Below are 14,816 nucleotides of genomic sequence, written 5' to 3'. Positions count from 1 at the left end.
TAACACAAATCTCAACACATAGTATACATGCAGGTACACACCTGAGTAAGTTCCTGCTGCTCCAGATCCCATTTTTTGATGCCGTTGTCTCTGGACCCACTGAACAGCACATCTCCCTGTACAGCCAAACACTCGATGCCATCATAATGGGGCGGCTCAAAGTTATGAGCTGGACCTACATTACCCATAGTTCCCTCTGTCACATCAAACACCTGAGGAAATAACAGGGAGCAGAAGACTGTAAAAGACATGTCTGCATCTGTGTCACTCGGGTATGGTCTGAATGTGTGTGTGTGTGTGTGTGTGTGTGTGTGTGTGTGTGTGTGTGTGTGTTACCTTGACATAATGGTCTTTCGAGCCAGTGATTACTTGGTCTTTGCCCAGCAGAGACTGTCCAACTGTCAGACACATGACAGAACCAATGTGGCCTGTCAGCTTCCCCATCCCTTGCATCCTACACACACACACACACACACACACACACACACACACACACACACACACACACACACACACACACACACACACACAGCAAAGGAGGTGAAGCAAAGGTCTGTCTGTGAAATGCATTACTTAGAAGAATTTGATTTTCAAGGTTTCCCTAAATGAAATCACTTTCCATCTCACGAGTAAAGTAAAACTGCAGAGCCATAGCTATGCCATAGACAGAGAGGATACTGAATTCATTTTTCATTTCTGGGGGTTGGTATGCATCATTAATTGGGTCTGAGCCCCTCAGCATAAACTGTCTGGTCCAATCTGTTAAATAATTTCCATCTAGACACATAAAACTGAGGAGAAGACTGCTTTCAGAAATGGGTGACTTGTAGAAAACATACTCATATACACCCCAGTGCTACGTTCCTGTGCTTTCTTTTGACATCCTTTTTAATCTGGTAATCAGCTCTGGTTGATTAACATCTGAAAAGTAAATGAATACATCCACATCTAGATGAATTTAGAGCTGGCTGTCATGAAACTATCTGCATGAGTGAACCAATGAATGCAGGGATGACTTAGCATATAAATCAGTGAAAGAATTCAGGAACACATAGATACATAAATGCCGACTGACAATTTGATGAGTAGCTCAATGAATAAATTGATGTATAGACAAATTCACCTGTTGAGGTCCCACATGCGAACAGTGTTTCCAGCAGCAGCATATAGCACAGATCCTGATGGGTTGAGGGCTATCTGGTTAATTTGACACTCGCCCTGTGCAAAGGTTATTGTGCGGGTGGTGGTGCCAGCACATGCATCACCTGAAACCACCTGCCCCGATGAACTGTGGGGGTAAAGAGAAGCCAAAAAGAGGGAGAGGACAAATAGGAGGAGAATAAAAGAGGTGGAGAAACTAATGTCAGAAACAGAGAACAGTGTAAGAACAGTGCAGAACTTTACAGCTGTTATCTCCTCTGGATGCATTTCACATCAAATTTCCCCACATATAATTTGTCACTTTTCTGCAACTTAAAACAAATCACAAACTGAAAGGCATATCCCTAAATCACTTCTGTCAAATATCTCCTCAACCGCAATTTGTTAGATTAACTTCTCCAAACCGTTCCATCTGGCAGGTTGCAGAGAGGAAACTTACGTAAGCGTGCGGACACACTTAGCAGAGTCACGGATGTCCCACACCTTGATGTAGGAGGTGGAGACAGAGAAGACCAGACAGGAGGCAGGACAATATTTGACTGACACCACATTGTTTGGGTGGCCTTTGAGGGTGACGATCTCTTGACCCGTTACCAGGTTCCACATCTTACAGGTGCGATCTGCAAGAGGGGAGAAGGGCAGTTAAAATACTTTCTTTGGGTTGACACTTGCATGCATATTATATTGTAATAAATGGATCAGATTATAGTATTCTTGCACTTATTTTTGATACATGCCTCATTGTCAGTAATCTGACTTTTTTGATACATTTACAGAAGAAAATGTATACCACTTATTGAAGGAATCATTTAGAACTACAATCGTTTTAATGCTAAGCCTAGACTAGTATAAACTTTTTATGCTGAGCCTAGCTGGGAAAAACCCTGGAAGCAGGGGAAAACAGCTAGCCTGGCTCTCCTCAAAGCTTAAAAATACCTCTCAAGTTCACTAATTAACACGTATGGAATTTGTTTAAACCTGCACACAAAGCCACAAAAAAACAGAAATTGTCCGTTTTAAATTTATGTTTGTGAGCGTACTTAAGGCATTGTTTTACATTTTGGAAAAATACGCGTATTTGCATTCTTGCAGTGAGATGAGAAGATCAACACAACTCGCATGTCTGAGAGTAGTATCAACCTTCTCATCAAAGAGAGCGAAAAAGCGTATTTCCCAAAATATTGAACTAACCTTTTAGCTCAGTAATTGTTTTGGTATGAAAGTCTTTAAGTAATCATGTTATTTCCTTTAATGTGAATAAAATCCATTTAAAAAAAAACTATATATATATATATATATATATATATATATATATATATATATATATATATATATAAAAACTATATATGTGAAAATATATTCACATATACAGTTAGTGGTACAGTATGTATACCTTTAGATCCAGTGAATAGCAGCTCATCGGTAGCATCCACACACAGAACCGGCTTCGAATGGCCCTCGGCTACAGAAACACACTGCAGGGGCGCTGTCCGACCCCCCTTCACACCCCCGATGGGATTGATCACACCCCTAAAGATCACACACACACATGGTGTCACAGTCACGTCAAAATAAATCAGTGAGGCTGATTTCTTTTCACATATCTACAGATGTATGCAAAACACAGGCCGATCACAAACATGCACACAAAAACACAAATATTCTATCCATTATACAGAGAGACAATGCAAACGCATACAAACCTCACCGAATATATATACAGATGATGTACTCCCCTAAAATAGCTATGTCCCTATATGCAATCAAACAATTTCCTGTTGATTTTCTGAGCCTACCAGCTCCATCGCTCTGGTCTGCCTTCACTCCCCCTCCATGCTTTCCTTTTGGTGTGGAACAGACTAATTAAGGCACTACCACAGTAGGAGCAGATTTCCTATTCAACTTGTCTATCTCTCTGTCTTTCTCGCTCTCTCTGTCTCTCTCACTCACACACACACACACACACACACACACACACACACACACACACACACACACACACTCTTCTATGTTATGTGCACTCAATCTCTCTAGCTGAACCTTTGCACCCCACCCCAATCTACAGTATGTCCTACTGACAGGCCAGAGTCAGAGAGCCTGGAGAGCAATCAGCAGAGTGAAACTGAGCAGACAGAGGGTGAGAAGAAGAAGAGGGAGGAATCTGGGGAAATTGGTCCCCGGTGGGCTTCCTAACAACACCAGTGGTGGTTAGTGTGTATGTGAGTGCATACTGTATGTGTGTGAGAGAGAGTGAGGTAGAGAGCAAAACAGCAGTGAGGGAGAGCCAGAGGATGTGACAAAGGAAAAGAGAATCTCGGGACAGGTTTTGTTTCTGCACGGAGTGAGAAAAATATACAGAAGGCTGTGCTTGAAACGTGTCAAAGATGCCAACATGCTCCTCTTCTGTGCCTGCACGCACACTGATGAGCAACCAAACAAACACACACGTCAAATAAAAAATTAAACATAAAAAAAATACTGTGCATCTTTTTTTGCAGTGAAAAATGCCAACCAAAATCAAAAACTGTGAAAATGAAAAAACTGTGTACAAAATGTGCATGCATGTCTGCAAAGTGTCATGAAAACACAAAAGAAAATCGACTTGTGCAGCCACAACCTTGAAGACCAACCACACAGCAGCCTGCAACTCAAAAATAAACCACAGCACAACATCCCGAGACGTCATCATCACCACATGCAGCATCCATTCTCCGCCAGTCAGGTGGGAGCTGACTCTCAGTTCAGCATCTCGACAGCCAATCGCCTTATGGGGCCCAGGGAAAAGGGTATGTGGGGGTAAGTGGAGAGATGTGAGCAGCCTGATGACAGGTGTATGGAGTGAAAACAGCATCACAAACGATCTTTCTCACTCTCTTTTTGGTCTAATTCAAGTTTTGTAAAGGTTGATGATATAACTAAAGTATTTTATTTATTTTTTGTATTAAAAAAGAGAGGAAATCAATACATATGACAGTTCTAGTAATGTGATTTGTTTTATAAATAGAGAAGAGAAGGGAAGGGAAATTGGAAAAAAAAAAAATAGGAGAAAAAGGATCTGAGGTGCAGTTTCATTTGAATGAACCTTGACACTCTGAAGGCTGTTAACCCTTTCATGTTGTGAAATGTCTGAGAAGGCCTTACACTCCATCAGGAAGTCAGGTGAAGTAAGGTGCTAAAGCTATTATATATCTAACTTGTGAATAAAACACGATTTATTTTACTGTATTGTATTATACCAGAGCCCATATGCTTACAACCACTTGCATGCTACTTTGTTCACCTGCCAAGGAACCATTATGCTGCATATATAATTTCATTTTTGTCTTAAATAGTTTGACATTTTGGGAAAACATTTTGCTTATTGGCTTTCTTGCCAAACATTAGATGAAAAGGTGGATATCTCTTTGTTTGTACACTAAATTTGATGATACAGCCAGTAGTCAATTAGCTTGGCACAACAACTGCTCTGTCCAATGGTAAATCACTGAATAACTAACTCATTAACATGTTGTATTGCTTTTAATACATACAAAAAAACGAAAATATAAGTCTGCCGTTTGCTTGGCAAACTCACATTGACTACACTGCACCCGGTTAAGAAACAGCCCTGCACATTACCCCCCATAAAACCACAATTTGTAGTTTACGCTTCAGGTTTTGTACGGATTAAACAATCACGATATACATGTTCATTAATGAGCTTCAGAAGTGCTGGTAGGCAGATTTTATCTTTAGAAAGAGCCAGGCTATCCGTTTCCCCCTGCTTCCACTCTTTGTGCTAAGCTAACTGGCTGTTTGGTTACAGCTACAAATCTAACAGACAGACAGACGAGAGTGACACCAATTTTCTCATCTTGTCACTTGACAAGGAAGTCAATAAGTGTATTTCAAAAATGTGCAACTATTCCTTTAACTCATGTATTTCTAAACCTCTGTCAATACTGTAGTCTTTACTGGAAATAAAGTATCTAGGAAATTACTGATCGTTGTTGTCAAAACATCAGGTGGTTAATACAATCATAAGATGTTTGTTTAAATAACGTTTGCCCATTTTAGTATTTGCTTCTTTGTTTTTCCTGCAGCCTGCAGAAAAGTGGTAAGGTTCATTCCGGTCTTGTGTGCGAGCTACACCACAGAGAAACAAAACATCACAGGTGGGAAAGGCCGGCAGGTCCAGAAAGCCGCATGTGGTTAAAACATGCACCACAGCGACCTCACCCACAGGCAGGGTGGAGGGAGGGGGTGGTGGGTGGGGATTGGAGGAGAGGCCAGGCGAGGCACTGACTACCGGTGGAGACCAGATGAGTTAACAGGCAAATGGGAAAACAGAGAGTGACAAACACAGTTCCTCTACCTGAGCACCTCGGAGAGCGAAGAGTCGCTGTCATCCGACCTGGAGGCAGAAGAGGAGCAGGAGAGGGGAGGGTGGGGCGGGAAGAGGAAAGGGTTAACCACGCTAAGGAAAGACAGAAGGGTTACTGGCAAAGGGTTAAAAGGAAGGCGTGACTGGAGGAAGGGTTTTTAGATATAAAGCAGTGAGCAAACTGGCAGCAAAGCTCAATCCAACAATAAAGCTTGTCCAGTGATTATCAGGCAGTTTTGCCATGAAATGTGCTTCTTCCCAAAGATAACCACTGGACAGGCTGTATTCCTTAACCTCTGTCTGCAGATGTTTTCCTTGGTAGAGCATGTTTACTGTAGGTACACCCACACTGAGCAGCAATAGCTGTTTTTTTAGTGGACTTTTCCCTAGGGCTAACATTAAAAGGTTAAAAGGTTTAAAAAAAGTTGTTCGACATTATGGCTTATTTAATTTCTTGCCGAGACTTACATGAGAACATTGATACCACTCTTTTGTCTGTCCGTTCAGTAGAAGGTTACAGCCAGCAGCCACTTAGCTTAGTTTAGCTTAGCATAGCATAAAACAGAAGAAAAGTAACAGTAAAAAGTAACATAATTTGCCTACCAGTAACTCTAAAGCTCACTCACCTTTTAAATGAAATAATAATTTGTGGTTTTATATGTGGTTATGTGCTACAACCACTACAACCACAGCTTGTCATATTTACACAGTTTATAACATTAAACAAAGAAACACGTGTCAATTATTGAGCTTTAGGGGTGCTGACAGACAGATTTCATTACCTTTCAAACAAAGTTAGCTGTTTTACCCTGTTTCCAGTCTTAATGCTAAGCTAAGTTAGCCACCTGCTGGCTGTAACTTCATATTTGACTTACAGACATGAGTGGTATCAATCACTCATCTAACTCTTAGCAAGAAAGTGAAAAAGCCTATTTCCCAATATGTCGAACTATTCATTTGAACATGGCAGGAAAAAGGTACTGAAACAAAGAAGGAAGTAGTCAAGGAGGAAACACTGACCCAAGGTTAGTCATACACAGAGGTCAAACAACTGCACATTAGAATTTCTACACTTTTGTAGCCCCAATGTATGACTCCCCTTATGCCAGTGTCCACTCCCACATCTACTCTTTCCAGCCATATACAGGGAATTAGTACAGAAAAGAACATAAGGGACCGCAATCAGGGTTAACAGAAAGGAAAATCCAGAATGGAGGATAAGGTTGTCGATCAAACTCACAGGTAGGCCTGCTCAAAGATGCCAAGGGAAAAATCCAGACCACACCAATACAGTACCTCCACTATGTGTAAATGTGCAATAAAAGTTACTATATTGTAAATAATTTATTAAATATTAATAATTTATAACCTCAGGTTTGTCACCATAAGAGCCTGTGCTTTACACTCTGAGCATGAAATAATAAAACAAAATGGTTCTGGATACAGTATGTCCGGAGGGAACAACTGTGTTAAAAGGTGATATAAATTCCTCCATTTCTTGGTATTTACTGCTGGCCACAGTGGCTATTAGCATAGTGATATCCTCTTTTCTTTTGGACTCTCAAGACAAAATCCTTTTAAAATTCATTGGTTTTGGAGGATGCAAATGTAATGTGAAGACTGAAAAATGGTTCTGGGATTCAAAGCCCCATTATCCATCAGAAGACAAGAAAACGTTTACAATTCATTTCCTTCATTCCCATGTGTATTTGAAATCTATGTCAAATGCCTGATCCCTGCCTCACAGGCAACCAATCTATTCAAATTAGGGATCGACTGATTTGTTGTTTTTCAGGGCCGCTACCGATTGTTCAAGGAGTAATCAAGGAGGCCGATAACCGATATTTGCAAAAGATATACATTGAAAAATGAAATTAAAATCTTAGTGTCAACATTTAGAATAACACAAACTCCAACACAAAACTTAGTTGAAATGCCTTCAAGCATATGTTGAAAATAAATGCTGAAAAATGCACGGTTAGGCCTTTTCTTTAGTGCATCCATCAAGAAAGAGCTATATTGAGAGAGAGAGGGGGGAGGGGGGGGGGAATAGATTGACGTGTAGACGTGATACAAAAATGTTCTTCGATCATGAAGCTAATTGTTACTGTTCAATTATATGTGTATGAACTACAATGCAGACTAGCATCTCCACTCAGTGACGAACGGAGCGATGGCTGACTCATATGAACGGGTCCAACGCAGGTTCAATGCACATCCGTAGGTCGCGTTATATCCGTCTGGTGTATGAAATGTCTGTATCCTTGCTGTGCAGCAAATTTGGTTAACTATGATAAACTAATCACATTTCTCGCCCGGGTCCAGGCACCGTCTCACTCCCTTTTCTGGAACGTGTCCACATGTGATGCCGCTTCCCAGCATTGGACGCTCGATGGGCTTGCCACTAGGTGGTGTCACAGTGATTGACAGGTGCTCTCCTTTTTCCTGGCTTTATTTCAAGCATTGGAGGGATAGTGGTAGTGTACTGGCTGCACCTGATTGGACGAACGCTTTCCCGCATTTCAAACCAGACCAACATTGTGGCTGGCTTTGAAACTTTCTCTTACATTACAAAATAGTTCAACATTTGAGCCAAAAAATAAGCCACGCAGTAGCTGAATCTGTCTTCTATTTAGATCGACAACGGTTAGCTTACAAGTTTTTTGTGAGTTTCCAGAGGCGGGGAGTCGCACTGCAATATCTGCTGCCTTATGTTCGAAACTCAGCTCCACTTGCTTGTTGAAACAGCTTTGACCGTCAGAAGGACACTACCCTTCAGTGGTGTTGATAGACTATAACTCACTACAGACAGCGACAGGCGGCTGCATCAAAACCAAAGAAGCACATTTCAAATGAATTTATTTTATCGGAAATCGGATAAAAAAAATTATCAGATAATAATAAAATGCTGAATAGCGCAGCCGATAATCGGTCGATGCTTCATTCAAATATTAATCGGACGAAAAACCGAAGCAGAATCCATCCATACAGTCCTTATCACAAAAACCTCTTATTGCATTTTAATAGATTTTATGCGCTTGAGAACATGTTCACTTCAGCAAACAATACATTTACCCCACACTTCACTTTAAGAAAAAAGAAAAAAAAGAGTGTAAATGACAAAATGATGTTAATACCTTCCATCAGATTGCAACAAATGCAAATGCTGCCTGCAACAAAAGATGAAAGGAAAAAAAACTCCCACCATTTGATCCTCCTGCATCATGCTCTATAGGAAGGCTCCTCCTGTGGGAACTACAAAGGCGGCCCTAAACATAAATATCCTCCCACACTGCCAACCTGAGTTAATTCAAAATGGCTTGAATCAAGAGCTGCATGGGAAGATGACAACAGCCAAGTCATTTACCTACCCCTGCTCCACATAATGAGGACCCACAGGCTCCAACACACAAATATTCACACATAGAGCACACACAAACACAATACCCTATTCTCACAGCATTCTCGCTAACGTTTAGGGGTCAATAAAACTGAGAAATGTTCCAGATTAATAAAGATTAGAAAACAAACAACTTTAGAGCAGAGCCAAACGATGACTGAAATTAACAAGCTGGAATTGATTGTGAAGTGCAAGGGAAAAGGGCTGTTGCTCATTCCAGACTTGGCCAGTTCAGAGGCTGACATTAACATGCATCTCATGTCCACATTGTGTCTCCATCTGATGTAGCTAGACTACACACTTACACATTGAAAAGTGTTCATAACATTCTTTTAACCTTTATGTATGTAAATAGGATGAAAAAACAATTATTATTATTTTTTTTTAAATCTAATTCTCTCCGACACTGTCAACAAACTTGAATTTCATGAGATAAGATTCATGGCAGGGCTGCTTTTTATTGTATTAGATTAGATTGTGAAGATGATTTGTCTTTCTCTTGTCCAAATGCAGAGCATGCACATCATTATCAAGCACATCACGTCAACTCTAAACAGACAGACAGTATTATACAACAGCGTGCTGTTTTCCCCCACAACCACAATTATATTGACTAGAAACACACTACAATTACACCTGTATTTAACCAGGTAGGCCGTTGAGAATGGGTTCTCATTTGCAACGGTGACCTTGTTGTTAGTGTTGCTAAATGCAGTCTGTGGTTATGGATTGCATGACCAGTTCTTCGATGTGTCTTGAGTGCACTACACCTGGATTCTATGAATGTTTGCACCATCTGTCCTCCAAGGAACTACATTAATGCCAGATGAAAAGTATTTTTGTCTAAGAGGTGGGATTCATCTGAAGGTACAGTAAACAGTTGGAATAGCACACTCTTACATCTACACCGCGGACAAAAGCATTTTCCTCTCAAAAGGCCTGACCTTCAGCCTATCTACAGTGCCAGTTAAGATTTTAAACCACAAAAGAAAAGAAAAGAAAAACAAGATTCAAAGTGAGACTGAATTGATCAGAGAATGCGGGGGGCAAAAGAAGTGTGTGAGAGTATGTATCTGTCCAAGAGTGTACTCACTTGTCCAGAGCAGAACCTTGGGTTTGGTTGCTGGTGAGCCTTGAGAAGACGTTGCGGTCGTTCCTGGTCCTCAGAGGAGGGGAGGAGGGGGGAGTATATCCGTCAGTGGGCCTGATAAGGAGGAAGGTGAAGGATAAGAAAGGACGAGAAGAGTTAAGGAGTGTGGAAATAACACGACGCAGTCAAAAAAATGGATCAATCTGCCAACAAAATAGCTCAAAATTGAGCATTACAGTGCATGTACCTGTACGCGCGGTCATAAGATTTCCTCCTTGTTAGAGGGGAAGTGTCATAACCTCGAGACTGCCTGGGACTGACACACACACACACACACACACACACACACACACACACACACACACACACACACACACACACACACACACACACACACACACACACACACACACACAAAGCAAATCTTTAAGGGAGTGCACAGGAGGATGATACACGAATATGTAAACTTTGGGGTATCAATAACTTAAGCTACAAGAATTGTATGCATTTCTAGCAGACTAAAGCAACTGGCAGACTAATTCCTTTAAATAGCAAATCGCACACAACCAGGCTTCATATCCCAGAGGACTAATACAAATTTCATTGGCTTGTCCTTTTTTCTCCCTGAAGCAGTTTTATAACCTAAAAAATGTTCAGCCTCTGGCAGGTTTTCAGTGGTTGGTAACAACACTAAAGTGTGCAGTAGGAAAGAGACACACCAGGAAATAAAAAGATGTTCCTTTTTTCTTGTTGATTTGTGATATTAGTTTATAGTTATGGAATTATCATTATGTTTCTATCACGCTTGTTTGTTCATCTCAGCAACAGGTCTTATGTTAAAATAGTTGCAAATGTTCCAGTTCAACCCATGTCAACGGCATTCAGTGACTTAACTCTTCATTTTGCTCACCGGCAGTTCAGCAGAATAAATGTTTACCGACATGGAGAATCGAGATGAGGTTCTCTAATTGAGGAGGACTCTAACCAACAGGCCACCCTGCTGGCCCACACAACAGCGCAGTGATTCCCAACCAGGGGCACTTGTACCCCAGGGGGCACTTCTGCAGTGAACATGTGGTACTTTGAAAGATTTGTGGAGAAGCTCAACTAATTTGATAGAATAGAAATTACAATTTGATTCAAAAATACATACCCACATACTGAGTCAGCTGTAATACCTGAACACTATTTTAGTCTAAACAGTTTACAAAAAGTAATGACTAAACAGTTCCAATAGTTAGGTAAATGTAATGGATACATGATTAAAATAGTTATTGAAAAGTTATGACACAATTGTGAAAAAGCTACATGTAATGGAAAAATGGTGGCCATATATAGCAAAAAGTAATGCGATAATGGTTGTGATGTGGACTACAAAGAGGTACTTGAGCTTATTTGATAGGCTCTGGGGGTTCAAAAAAAGTTAGGAACCACTGAAGTGGAGAGTGCAAATACAAATGCTCTACCAGCAGACACACTGCAGTAATTGTTACTTGTGAGGTGTTAGCGTAATTCAACATGGCTTAAATACAACAGCCAAGTCTCCGGCTTTCCCCAGGTTACACTTAAATCATATGTATTGTCCTAGATCATCTCAGCGGCCATTATATCCACTTACAAGGTGTGTCCCCTGACAGGTAGGCTGATGGTGCGGAACGCCCGGTCCCTGTGGTAGGGGTCTCGCAGGGCCAGGCTGAGCCCCAGACTCGTTGTCCCTAGGCTCATGCCGTCCTCCTGGATGTCTGTCAGCGATGCCAGAGACTTGGTGATGTGCTGCTGCTTGCTGCCTGATGAGGAGTCCAGGATGGGACCCAGATACTCCGCAGACACCGCCTTCATCTGAGCTGACAGACGAGGCTCCATCTGGTTGATCATTTGCGTACCATAGACGGGGGAATGATATAAGAAAAGGACAACAGTGGGATATGAAAAACTGAGACATAAAATAAAGATAAAGATTGAATTTAATAAAGGCACAAGAGGAAATTAAGATGCTGCCCTAAAACATCATTCAGTAGGGTAAAGGGCAAAGAGAATATGATAACAGCAAAACAAACTTGACCCCAATGTGGGGTCAAACAGCTGGATAGAGAAAAATAAGATCAAAAACCCAATAAAGGCAAAAAATTCACACAGCATTAACAAGATGACAGGAGGGGTTGGTGTCAAATCAGGGGTTCCTCTTCAGAAAATCACTTTAGTAAGCAGAAGAATTTTAAAGTGTTTGCTTATACTGCCATCTCATGGTTCCAAACAAAAATGGCAGCTGCTCTGACAGACAAACTGTGGCATGTGTGTTGACAGTGAAAAATAGAGGGTCTATACACAATCACACTTCAGAAAAAAACACTAATTCCATCAACATGCAGTGCCATCATGATTCATAAAGGTCTGACAGGCTTGAGTACTGCAAGCCGCAGCACTACCTGATGTTTTAAACCCTGACACGGGGGGGGGGAATTAGAGCTATTCTGAGAAATAAAACATGGAGGTAATGTTGACATGTGGATTTAGACGCTTTTGTTGTGTTAAGAAGAAGAATGTGGATTTCAATCTCTAACAGCCAAATAACAATTACAATATGCACTTCAACAACTCAAATTCAGCTGTACCTTTATTTTGAAATCATCTTGGCTGTTGGATTCTTTCATTTGAGATACACTGCAGAAAGAGAGGACATGAGATTATAAGAATTAGAGAAATATGCATGGATACAAAGAGGAATGAGGAATGTACATAGTACAATGTTCATATTTTTCAGATAAAAAATATTCCAGGATGAACACTATGTTTTTTGCATAATAAGACCAACTTTAGCACATTGTGGTAAATACTTAAAAAAAAGAAAATGGGTCAGAGTGAGAGGAGGATTTTGTGTGGGCGACTGCAGTCTCACCTGCTGTCAGACGCCTGGCTGAACTCAGAGGGCTCCTCGTCTGTGCTGGCGTAACCATTTTCTGAAAGCACACAAAACAAACCTTGTCAGCCGCCTGCACACCGTACATACACTGTCACTTGCTAAGTCTGTGTGTGACAAAACCTAATCCACTACCACGTTTTATACTGTGCATTTTTTTGTTTTAATATATTCTCTCAATCAGATTAAGCCAAGGGAACATACAGAATAAAGTCGTACAGTACACACTGTCAGATAGACCCTAAACATAAACAAAAAACACCACTCACCCTGCTGTACATTGTGGATGAGAGCCTGGAGCTCAGGGATGTATTCTGCTTTTTCTCGCAGGGCATCAAGGATTATGTGATTGTGAGATGAGCCAATCACATCTGTCTGTCTCAGCTGACCCTCCAGCAGTCGGACCTGAGCCTCCTTCTGAGCCACCTGTAAACTCTGTGTACACACAGTGACCAGACAAATCAAAAATAATAATGCACACACAAACACACTCGCACCCATGCACGCACACAATGTACTGTAGGAGTCAACGTTTAGACTAGGTATTAATCATACAACAGGAAATGAGACTATTTAGTTAATAAAGTGTTTTGGCCTTCTGAAGGGTGATTTGATTTTTTTTGTACCAAGAAATACACCCGTGACAACATCTTGCAGTACAAAGAGACACCACTGGATGGAACCACAATCCATTGTCCATTCCACTTCAGGACATTGCAACATCAATACATACAAATAACATAATTAGATGTTTGCCAGTGGCATGATATGATAACAGTAAAAAACTAATTTATTTTACGGTATTTAAACACTTATAATAAGTCTGTATATGCTTTTATCTTTTTTGTTTTTGTTTCACACCTTCAAGAGTGCGGATTTAAACAGTTTCAACACTATTGGTTTTACAAATGTTTCTAAGTCTGCAAGCCCACCTGCAAACCCACCTATGGACTTTTAAGTTTTCACAGCCCCCACAACACCTTTATGATAACTCACTTTGTCTATGGAAGCCTTCAGGAAGTGGTCCAGCAGGTTGCGTGCTTCAGCCAGAGAGCAGGAACTGATCACCACTGAGGTGTCCACTGAGTCCAGCTCATCCTGCAGGAAAACACAATCCTAGGCATGACTCCTCTCACTTCTCACAGCTGGACTGCAAACATTAGTGTGTGTGTGTGTGTGTGTGTGTGTGTGTGTGTGTGTGTGTGTGTGTGTGTGTGTGTGTGTGTGTGTGTGTTTTACCTTGGTCTCTTCTATCTGTACGATGGTGGCCTGGCAGTCAGACAGGCTGTCATTGATGTAGTCTATGTTGGCGTTCAGCACCTCAATCTCCTCGGTAATTTCCTGAAGGAGGCGGTCCTCTGCTTCTGGTCCCTCTCCGTCTGCCATTAGTACCTCCTTCTTATGTGAGAGCGATTCCTGATGGACTGTCAGCTCCTCTCGCTTCTGACTCATCAAAAACACAAATGCACACAGAGCAAAAAAAAAAAAGGTCAGACCTATACTTACTTATACAAAAACATCTGCAAATGTCCAGGATAAGGACACAAAACAGGGGGAGTTACATCTACAATTAGAAACTTTATTTACTATATATATATATATATATATATATGCCATACAATCTTCTTCAACAGTCTCCGTCTATGGAGAAAGGAGGAAGGAAGAGCCTCACTCACTTTGGCTTCAGTTGTTAACTACTTAACAAGCATATTTCCTTGGATTAGGATGGCACCAAGATCTTGGTTGCAGCTGTCGCCGTGGTCCTGCTGCACTCCCTGCTACACCCTGCTACGCTCTGCGGTGCCCTGCTGTGTCCTGCTGAACCCTGCTATACTCTGCTGTGCCACGCTACATCCTGTAACGGCCTGCAGTGCCCTGCTATGAC

The 14,816-nt window shown here is 41.2% G+C and overlaps 1 protein-coding gene across 5 annotated transcripts in view; it reads right to left on the bottom strand.

The window, feature by feature from the left end:
• The window catches only part of kif21b (kinesin family member 21B), a 66,325-nt gene that overhangs the window by 10,366 nt on the left and 41,143 nt on the right, over window positions 1-14,816 (bottom strand). For all 5 annotated transcript variants that reach the window (XM_078248147.1, XM_078248143.1, XM_078248145.1 and 2 more), the window contains exons 19-31: window positions 14,171-14,374; window positions 13,928-14,029; window positions 13,201-13,366; window positions 12,911-12,971; window positions 12,627-12,675; window positions 11,633-11,877; window positions 10,262-10,330; window positions 10,018-10,128; window positions 2,555-2,691; window positions 1,601-1,781; window positions 1,124-1,288; window positions 337-454; window positions 42-212 (exon numbers count right to left, since the gene is read on the bottom strand). In XM_078248147.1, coding sequence (XP_078104273.1) covers window positions 42-212; window positions 337-454; window positions 1,124-1,288; window positions 1,601-1,781; window positions 2,555-2,691; window positions 10,018-10,128; window positions 10,262-10,330; window positions 11,633-11,877; window positions 12,627-12,675; window positions 12,911-12,971; window positions 13,201-13,366; window positions 13,928-14,029; window positions 14,171-14,374 — 1,779 coding nt within the window. The remainder of the gene's footprint in view (window positions 1-41; window positions 213-336; window positions 455-1,123; window positions 1,289-1,600; window positions 1,782-2,554; window positions 2,692-10,017; window positions 10,129-10,261; window positions 10,331-11,632; window positions 11,878-12,626; window positions 12,676-12,910; window positions 12,972-13,200; window positions 13,367-13,927; window positions 14,030-14,170; window positions 14,375-14,816) is intronic.

This window comes from Sander vitreus, chromosome 4 (assembly GCF_031162955.1).
Source record: "Sander vitreus isolate 19-12246 chromosome 4, sanVit1, whole genome shotgun sequence".
Classification (NCBI taxonomy): Eukaryota; Metazoa; Chordata; class Actinopteri; order Perciformes; family Percidae; genus Sander; species Sander vitreus.
The sequence above is the reverse complement of the archived record's forward strand: the minus strand, read 5'-3'. Positions and strand labels throughout refer to the sequence as shown.